This window comes from Lutjanus erythropterus, chromosome 7 (assembly GCF_056507025.1).
Source record: "Lutjanus erythropterus isolate fLutEry1 chromosome 7, fLutEry1.hap2, whole genome shotgun sequence".
NCBI lineage: Eukaryota > Metazoa > Chordata > Actinopteri > Lutjaniformes > Lutjanidae > Lutjanus > Lutjanus erythropterus.
In genome coordinates, this window is record NC_139323.1 from 4,368,224 (window position 1) to 4,377,783 (window position 9,560).

At 39.3% G+C, this 9,560-nt stretch overlaps 1 protein-coding gene across 1 annotated transcript; it reads right to left on the reverse strand.

The window, feature by feature from the left end:
• Positions 1 to 1,275: 1,275 nt before the first annotated feature.
• Positions 1,276 to 8,616, reverse strand: LOC146323458 (calreticulin-like). The gene is made up of 9 exons (XM_084722433.1): positions 8,429 to 8,616; positions 6,678 to 6,779; positions 5,881 to 6,084; positions 4,468 to 4,562; positions 4,172 to 4,381; positions 3,782 to 3,895; positions 3,089 to 3,232; positions 2,869 to 2,961; positions 1,276 to 2,266 (listed from the first exon to the last, which is right to left on the reverse strand). Exons 1-9 carry the CDS (start codon positions 8,520 to 8,522, stop codon positions 2,045 to 2,047), a joined length of 1,278 nt encoding a protein of 425 aa, XP_084578559.1. The 5' UTR covers positions 8,523 to 8,616; the 3' UTR covers positions 1,276 to 2,044.
• Positions 8,617 to 9,560: the final 944 nt, after the last annotated feature.

Here is a 9,560-nt window from a genome sequence, read left to right on the forward strand (position 1 = left end):
ACATGGGTCCTCCAGCATACTGTCACAGTTGGGAGACTCAAAAGAGACAGATTTTTTGAAGAAGGTGGAAATCAAAGCAAAAGAGGTATCAGTGGTCAGGGATATCCTGACTTAAGTCTTGTGCGTGGGGGGCAAATTCCAAGATCACAGAATTCTTTTATTAAAATGATGTATAATTTTGTTGATTTTATTGAACACCAGGGTGAGAAGACATACAATGCGGCTGTTTGTTTTACACAGGGCCGCCTCGTCTCTGCCATGCTGGGTAATATACACTTGGGTGTAAATTGGAGCAAGACATATATTGGTCAGCCTGTAAGTTATCTGATATACACATATTTTATTCATTTATTACAAAAACCTTACAAAAAATGACAAAACATAATAACTTATATTTGATCATTTTTCTTAGTTCAGTGCCTGCTTTTGCATCCAGGATTTTTGATCATGCAACTTTGCTATTTTTGAACACAAAATAAAACAAAATGTTCTGCAATATTTTAGTGAGAAGTCTAAGTTTGTGAAAAGGTTGTCCTCTCCTTCCTATCCTCCTCCTATCCTAAAGTAGCACAGCTGACCGACAGCAGCTGGTAATGAGTTGCAGGGACAAAGTCCAAAATGTAAAGTTTGTACAGAAATAGTTTACCTTTATGGATTATTTTGATGCTGAATTGACAAGAATGCTGCTGATACACATACACCTTTTATTTTGTGTTTCTAGAGTTATGTGTTTTTACAGACATAATAAATTGTTAATATTTCATATATTTTAAAGGGAGTTTGGTGTAATATTTCCCCAGGAGAGTGCATGGAGATTTAGTTTAATTCGATGTGCTAATATGTGAATTATTTATCATTTTGTCATGACAGAAACACAAGGTAACTGCTAAAAGATGATTAGGCTGTTAACTGCTAGTAGTTATTGGCTTGATTAATGGTATAATAATGTGTGTATTGATATCTGAAGGTGCCTGATCAGGCTAATTGTCAGCTATTTCTAACAGTAGTTTGCAGTAAATGGTTCCCCTTTGTAACTAATACTTTTTAAAATATAAAATTACAATATAAAAACAGAGCTTTGTAGCAAAATAGCAGCTTTATTAGTCATGACTGAAGACTCTGCGTTGCAAGAAATGCCACTATCAGGTGTTAATAAATTTTACTCACACACCCCCCATCTTCACCTATAATTACACATCTGAATAATTGCCTATATATTGAGATCAGAATATTTTCTCTACATTTCTCCTTCACACAGTGAAAAGAGGCATCAGCTTGTTGGGAGAAGCTTCAATTTATTCATTGAAACTCAAAGACAGTGTGCACCCATGGGTCACTCATTCAGAACAATGACAAAATGAGGATTGTAAAAATCACAGTCTGTCTAATGCAGTCTCACTCTCTCTCTCCCTCTCTCTCTCTCTCTCTCACACACACACACACACACACACATCACACACACAGAGTTGGAGGAAAGGCGTACGTCCAAAAATCAGAGCTTTGGGAGCTGACAGCTTGCTTCAGGGAATGAATGTAATGATTGAATAAATTATGAAGGGGGTTAATTTAAAAAAAAAAAAAAAAAAAAAGAGAACTACATCACACAGGTGAAAGAAAAGTGCATGACCCTCCATTTACTGGACATTCCAACAAAAATAACAGTGAATTATTTGTGAGTAACTGGGGGTTGCACACACACACACACACGCACACACACACACCACGGGACAGACCACATTCAGTAAATCACATTAAATTAGAAAACTTTCAACCGAAGCAGACACACAAACAGAAGGAAAAACATGTAAACCCTTCTCCCGTCTCTAATGTTGAACGCTAAAAAAAGCCAGGGAATTAATAAAAAATAAATGTGACCTGACCCCGCCTCCACCCTCCCCCTCCCCCGCCCCTACACCTGAATAAAAGGCTGCTGTAAGAAAGGCCAGAGTCCAGAGGGCTTCCGTTTCTTTTCTTTCTTTTTTTTTTTTTGTTTTTCCCCTGCCGCTGGTTTGAGCCTGCGGAGAGAAGCGCGCAGCAGTCAACTTTACAACTCGTCTTTCCCTGTGACCTCTTCCGTCCCTGCGTCCTCATCCGTCTCCTCGTCTTGCTCGCCCTCTTCTTCCTCGTCCTCCTCCTCCTCGCCGTCTTCCTCCTCGTCCTCCTCCTCGTCCTCGCCCTCGGTGTCCTTCTTCTTGCTCTTCTCCTCCTCCTCCCTCAGTTTCCTCTCCATGTCCTCCTGCTCCTCCTTCATCTTCTTCTCTGGTCCCTGTCGCACAAAAGACACAAGTTGGTTTAATGTCCTTAATCAGATAGTGGTGGTTAAGCAGCCAGACTCACAGACAGGGTTAGATTTTAAAATGGTAATGATCACTTGTAAAAGCTCGTGGAGGGTTAGCTCCAGAATATATACCTGACCTCCTGACCCCCCCCCCCCCCAACTAAGTGCAACCTGAGATCCTCTGGCAGGTCATTTCTGACCATTCCTCAGTCAGAACCTAAAACTTAAAGGTGACTGGGCCTCTGCTCTCCCAGAGGAGATCAAGGAAGCTAACACATTGAAAAAAAAAAAAAAAAAAAAACTATTTTAGACTTGCTTTTTTATTGATTTTACTGTTGTTTTATTATCTTTCATTGTATTTTATCAAAAGATCTTATTATCTTATAACTGTTTCTATTGCCCTTTTTTTATATTCGTATGCAAAGTGCTTTGCAACTTTTATTGAAAAGTGCTGGGACACTAATCCAGCTCAAACAAAGGTAAGAGCCGAAACACATAAATTCATTAATTAAATTGTTTAGTTTGGGGCTGTTGAGTGTAGAATTGAGTGTACAGTAGGGTCTACATATGTTATTCAAGTACAGTCCTACCTTAGTAACTCCCCAGGTTTCCTTCCCAAAGTCCTCTGCTTCTTTGACATCATCAGCGATCAGGAAGTTGTCGAAGATGGTGCCAGATTTCACCTGAACAAACACATGATCATTATTTATTCACAGAATACAGATCATTTCAACTACAATATCCATTTTGACCACTGAGGTCCTGTCATTCAGTTCTTTCAGCTCTCAGAGGGTCAGTAGTCATGGTTACCTGCCACAGATCCAGGCCCAGCACTCCGATACTATCAAACTTGTACATGGAGGCGTCTTGAGTGTACTCGGGGTTGTCGATCTCGGGGTGGACCCAGGCTCCCTTGTAGTCGGGGTTGTCGATCTGCTTGGGTTTCCACTCGCCCTGCAGACATCATGAGAGGGTTTAGAGGCAGTGACTGAGCTGCTTACTGGACCAGTTCTTTAATCATTTTTGTCTCATTTTTTCCATTTATTACATCACACTTTTCATGTTGTTTCATCTTTTTTGTTTTGCTGTTTTTCATCTTGTTACATCTTTCTCATTTTGTTGTCATATATATAATACATAATTTTTCGGCTTGTTACATTGCTTTCCATTTTTTCATTGTTTCATCTTGTATAGCCTTCTCATCTCATGTCTTTTTTTTGTTTTTTGCTGTTTTTCATTGTGTTACATCGTTTTTCCTTTTTTTCCATGCACATGGACATATGTCCAGATGTCTGGACCTACTTTTCAACTGACAGGATTGGGACAGGGTTAGTTAATCGATTAATGGAGAAAATAACTGACTGATTTATTAACAATGAAAACAATTGTTGTTGCAGCTCTGGTATTGATACTGTGAAAAATGAGCACTGAAAGCATTTCAAATATTCAGTATTGATAGATGGATATTTTTGACAACGCTCTTCTTGTGTGTAACAGTCTAACCTTGTACTCTGGGTTGGTGATCATAGGAGGCTCCCACTCTCCGTCCATGTCCTCGTCCCAGTCATCAGGCTTCTTGGCATCAGGGTCAGGGATGGTCTCTGGCTTGTCCCAGTCCTGGAAGACGGAAGAATTAGGAGTTACCAATTAAGCCTTCAGTTTAAAAATGAGGGATGCCTAATATTGGATTTTTGTCAATATCATGATCTATGATAGAGATGATCAGATACAGATATATGCACACATTTTTTCCACGAATTGCAGAGAACATCAAGCATCTCCTGCAATCAGTTAACATGTTATTCTACCTACTCTACATCTGAGGAGTCACTGAAGTGTCTGAGAATATCAGCGGGGCAAAAGATTTCATGCATGTCTAAACTGATCTCCCACCTCAGGCTTGGTGTCGGCGGGATCGGCGATCTTGGCTCGGTCGTCCCAGTCGCTGGGCTTCTTGGCCTCGGGGTCCTTGATCTTCTTCGCGGGCAGCATGTCCCAGTCCTCCTCCAGGGAGCCGGACTCCACCTTCTCATTGTTGATCTTCACCTCGTACGTCTGGTCTGGATTCAGGATCAGCGTGTACAGGTGGGTCAGCTCGTCATCCTGGAGAAAAGGAGTTATTTAAATTCAACTTCTATAAAAACTAAACTCTAACTAGTTCACAGCAGGCTGCTCTGTGCAGCAGCTACCTTGCATTTGATGTCTTTCTTGATGAGGTGGTTCTGTCCCTTGTAGTTGAAGATCACGTGAACCTTCTTTGTGCTGTATCCACAGATGTCAGGCCCTGGAGACAAAGATCCAGTGTTAATTATGACAAGACGTTTTAATCGCTTACTGTAAATGTTATTGAGTTTGTCATATTTGTCTTTTTTGGTTTTAGTCAAGATTTACTCAGTGAAACTCAGTTTTAGTTTTAGTCAATGCTTTAGTTTTCTCCAGTTGTAGTCACAATTTCTGTTTCTAACTTCAGTCACATTTTAGTTGTTTTTTGTCACTTTAAATTGTTCACTTTATTCAAAATTGGTTTTTTTTATCCCTCATTAAAGTTCTTCCATTATTTGGATAGTGTGGACCTCAAATCAGCAAATTACCTCTTGTTGTTGCATCTGTCCTCAGCTGGTGTTAAAACTCACCCCAGTAGTGGGGTAGGTTGTTACAAAAGAACTCCTTGTATTTGACATTGATTCATTATCTGTGATTGTTTAGATGTTCAATAGTTTTATTTGTAGTGAACATCCCAGGTCTCCCCTATGAATGCATCAGTCATCAATGATGCATCATTATTGGTTATCAGCCACTGATAATGTTTATTACCTGATAAAATAGACTTTTTTTCATATATCTCACTTAAATTCAGCATCATGTTAAACTCAGTGTTAATAAATCAGCAGTAAAAATGTGTAAACTGCACCATTAGGAAAGACAAGCATTATCTAGGAAACATCACATTTATTCACTCAACATGGAGCTGACACTTAAAACTGAATCATGTTAAATGTTTGCTGAATGAGTTAGTGTCTGTTAATGAGTCGTAAGAAATCGCAGATTATTTTAAGAGGAGATGTTTTACTAAAAGCTCGGCTTGGCTTTTCTGCACATCTTTAATCCACAAGGCGCTAGTTTTAATTGGGAACTATACACTCAGTCTTGAATACAAGAGAAAAGTGTCAACAGACAGGTCGTCGCTTCTCTTTTTTTTTTTTTTTCTTTCCACCTGGCAGGCTGTTGGTGAAAATGAAGCACTTTGCCAGATTTATAAGTGCTTTGAGATGCTGATTACTGTGATCTAATTAGGTTGTCCACCTGAACAGAGCCAACTATTTTATCTTGTCTTTAATCATCAGGGCAGAATGAACAGAGATTTTGTCCTAATTTTTTATGTCAATTTACGCCATCAGCACAATTTAGGCATGAAATAAAAGACATCAATGAATAACTTTTGTCAAAGTTTTCACTGTACAGATTATACAAAGGAGTAAAAACAGCTGAATGTCAAAATGAGTGGTCAGGAAATATGCATCAAGCCTCCTTCAGAGTCCTGTCTGCTCACACACTTCACGTGTTCTGTGGGTCAGGCCTCAGCGCCGCTAAACATGACTCACCGAACATGATGTAATACTGAGAGTCTCCGTGCATGTTGCTCTGGTCCAGGTCGGAGGGGAAGACCTTGACGTAGCCGCCTCCGCAGTCAATCTTCTGCTCATGCTTGACGGTGAACTGGATGACCAGGGGCTTCCCCTCATTGCTGAAGGGCTCAAAGCGGGATGACAGGGCGTAAAAGCGGGCGTCCTGGCTGGTCTGAATACCTGGAGGAAAAAAAAATTCTTAAATGAATCCCTGTCATATCAAATGACCACAGAGTAAACCTGGGGCCAGGGAGGATTTCAGAACAGTAAATGCATCAGTAGTTGGGGATAGGGCTGCAACTAGAGATTATTTTCATTATCAATGAATCTTATGATCATTTAGTTGCTTGGTCTATAAAATGCCAGAAAATGGTGAAAAAAAACCCCTCAAAGATATTCAGTTTACTGTCAGAGAGGAGTAAAGAAAAATCAGAGAATTAGATTTTTTTCCTTAAATTACTCAAACTAATTATCAAAATAGTTGGAAGTTAATTTAATAATTGATTAATCCTTGCAGCTCTAGTTGAAGGTGTCAACAGAAGCATAGTGGGAAATGTTTTGCCCGAGGACGCCCTGGCAGGTTATTCCAGTCCTGGGTAGAATCTCAGTACATACTTTAAAGGGCTATTTCTTGTTTTTGTTGTGGCTATACTGAGAGCGACTCATACACACAAACCTGTTTTACCTACGCTTGCATGAGTAGACACCGTTTGCAAGTATTTGAGATAATGCAAATCCATTAGTATCGACTGTCTCCGCGACAGAGTGATTACCTTTATCAGCCTCGGCGTCCCCATAGAACTTTCCAGCGCTCACTTTCCACTGGCCGTAGTCTGACTTGTGTTTGGACTCGACCCACCGGCTCTTCCATCCATCTGAAACACAGCGACCACAATCACAATCATCACTATTACCAAACTACATGATACATTTATTACACTGCTGGCCCCCGACACATACTTTCAATTAGGGCTTTTTCTTTTAAAGAGAAAAAAAAAGGACCATTTTGGATATTATATTGTGTTTTTTCTGGTTTTAAAGGCTGTATTACAGTAAATCTATACCACTTTCTAAACTGCCTTTAGCTGCTTAATCATAAATATCCACTATAGTATACTATTGTATCTATTACTGATGATTAGTTATCAAAAATCTCATGGTGTTAAAATTTTCAAATGAAAGCAAACAAATACTATAATAAATACTAAATACTATGTTTATTATCACATGCAGTATCAGGTTTCTATTATGTTTAAATGTCATGTTTCAATATCATGTACAATGTGACTTTTCATTATCATGTGTAATAGTACTTTTATATTATGTTTAATATACAAACTTTAAAACTATGAGGAATATTACTTTTCAATATCAGGGGCTGTATTATGTTCATTATTATCATGTGCAATATTACTTTTTCTTTAAGTTTAACATCATGTTTTAATACACTGTGGCATATTACTTTCACTATCGCTATTCATTATCAGTATGCACAACTACATTTAATACCTATTTTTACATTCATTTCCTGGTGTTGTTATTATTTTATATTTGCTCTTTGCCAATATTACTTTCAATCTAATGGTCATTACTGCTTTGTCTGTTTAACTTACCTTTGTACTTAACCTGTCCTACCTCTATTGTTATTCAACTAGGCACCATTTCCTTGTATTTACTCTTCATACACTTTATGTTATATATGTATATTTCACTTATATGATGCTCTATTGTTGTTTTTTTTGTAATTTTTCTGTAATTCTGGAGCAATCTTGCACAAGAATTTCCTCTGGTATTAATAAAGTTCTATCATATCTTATTTGACCTCCTATATATACTGTAGGGCAGTTTAATCTCCGGCAATCATATTCTGTAAGATGATCACTATTTGAGAACTTATGGTATGTCATTTTAGAGAAAATAGGTATATCAAGATACAAATTAAATATCGTGGAATAGCCTAAAGATACTACTCTAAATTTGATCTTGATAGTTAACAGTGCAACAGGCTGTGCAGTAACTTTTTTTTTTGGGTGGGGGGGGTTGGGGTTCTGCTTTTCTTGTCACTGTTTCTGCTCACAGAGGACAGTCAGTAAATGAGTAGTTTTAACAGAAACACTGCAGCTGAACTGGATTTCACCTGAACGCAGCACAATATCAAAAGTGAAAGAATATTTAGACTCACAGACGACGGTAAACTGCTCTGTTGCCACTGTCTGATAAAAAAAAATCAGACAATCTCCATTTAAAAATAATATCAGAACATTTATTTAACTGCTGTATTGGGCTACTTTAGCTAGGTTTTTAGCTAATATCATCTCTCACTTGACTAACAGTAAGGAACGTGGCCCGGCCTGTTCGAATGGGTTCAATGAACGCAATAAGGTTATTTTAAAAGAGTTAGGGTTAAACAGACTAGATATTGAAGAGAAACTATCAATTGATACTGAAGGCAGTTAGCATGACACTTTCACAGCAACATCATTCATACAGTCAGGACACAAGCCATGAGCTGCTCATACTGCACCTCCGTCCGCAAACTGTTCCTTGAAGTAAACGGTGGCGTCAATGGTGACAGCTATCGAGGCCAGAACAGCGAGGAGAGCCGCTGGAAGCTTCATGTCTGCGGTTGAGTCCGGTGTCGTGCAGCTGAAGAGGACGGTTCTGAGATGAGACCAGCTAATAAACCCGCTGCTGCTGCAGGAGGAAATGTAACCTGAGAATTTAACAGTGACCAGTCCTGCACAGATGGCCGCCGCTCATTGGACGAGAGACTCGCCAATGAAATGAGACCACGAGTTACTTTTCGGAAACGTTCGGGTTACATCGGACGTTGCTCGGAAAGAGGGGGAGGGGCCGAGAAACGGCTTTCCTCTCTTGCTGTGTTCAGGGACTGTGGGCAAAGGCATGATTCAGAAAATAGAAAATAGGAACATGTTTCTTTCTTTTCTCCTGTCCAGGGGTCCAAGCAGCGTCGCTCGCTGCAGACCCCTTTTCTTTTTGTTCAGTGTGCCTGATGAGGCACACTATATATAATCCTCAAAACTTTTTCTTCTAATTATTTTTCTTTCGCCAGATTTTCGGTGCATAACTAGTCCCATACTGTTGGGAGCATGTACACAAAAAGCATTTCAAAAACGTGTGGAAAATTCAGGATAAGTGTGCTATGACCTTTGTTAACGATTCGCCAAACCGTTTCTTCAATATCCCATTCAAAGTGAATGGAATTTTTGTGAAAGCCACTCAAAAATCACCCCTCTTTGACGCCATGTGGCTTTGCCATACTTTAACAAGAGAAGTCATTCAGAGTTTGAACAGTTCACCAGACTGTGGCCTTTATTCACAGTAAACAACATTTCCATAACTCCAACTGTTTTGACGAGATCACAGTATTGGTTCTGGGAGATTTTCAGTCTGTTTCAGACTTTATAATGGGTGTGAGTGGAGAGGAGCTGTAAAATCATCTAGAAAGTTTCTTTTAAACTCACGGCCACAGCCTCAGTGTTCACTCTATATACACAAACTATACATCAGATTGTAGGAAAAGTCGTGCCGGTTACAGAGGTGTGACTGCCGAAGCAAACGGACAAATGGTTTTGGCTGGTCGAGGTCCAAAAGGACAACAAGTCCAACCAATTGCCCCATTCACTCCCATGTTA

Coding starts and splice junctions, on each gene's coding strand:
- LOC146323458 (XM_084722433.1), bottom strand. CDS start 8,522: ATGAAGCTTCCAGCGGCTCTCCTCGCTGTTCTGGCCTCGATAGCTGTC. Junction 4,382..4,467: donor AGAAAGACATCAAATGCAAG/GTAGCTGCTGCA, acceptor CCTTTTCTCCAG/GATGACGAGCTGACCCACCT. Junction 2,267..2,868: donor AAACCTGGGGAGTTACTAAG/GTAGGACTGTAC, acceptor TTTGTGCGACAG/GGACCAGAGAAGAAGATGAA.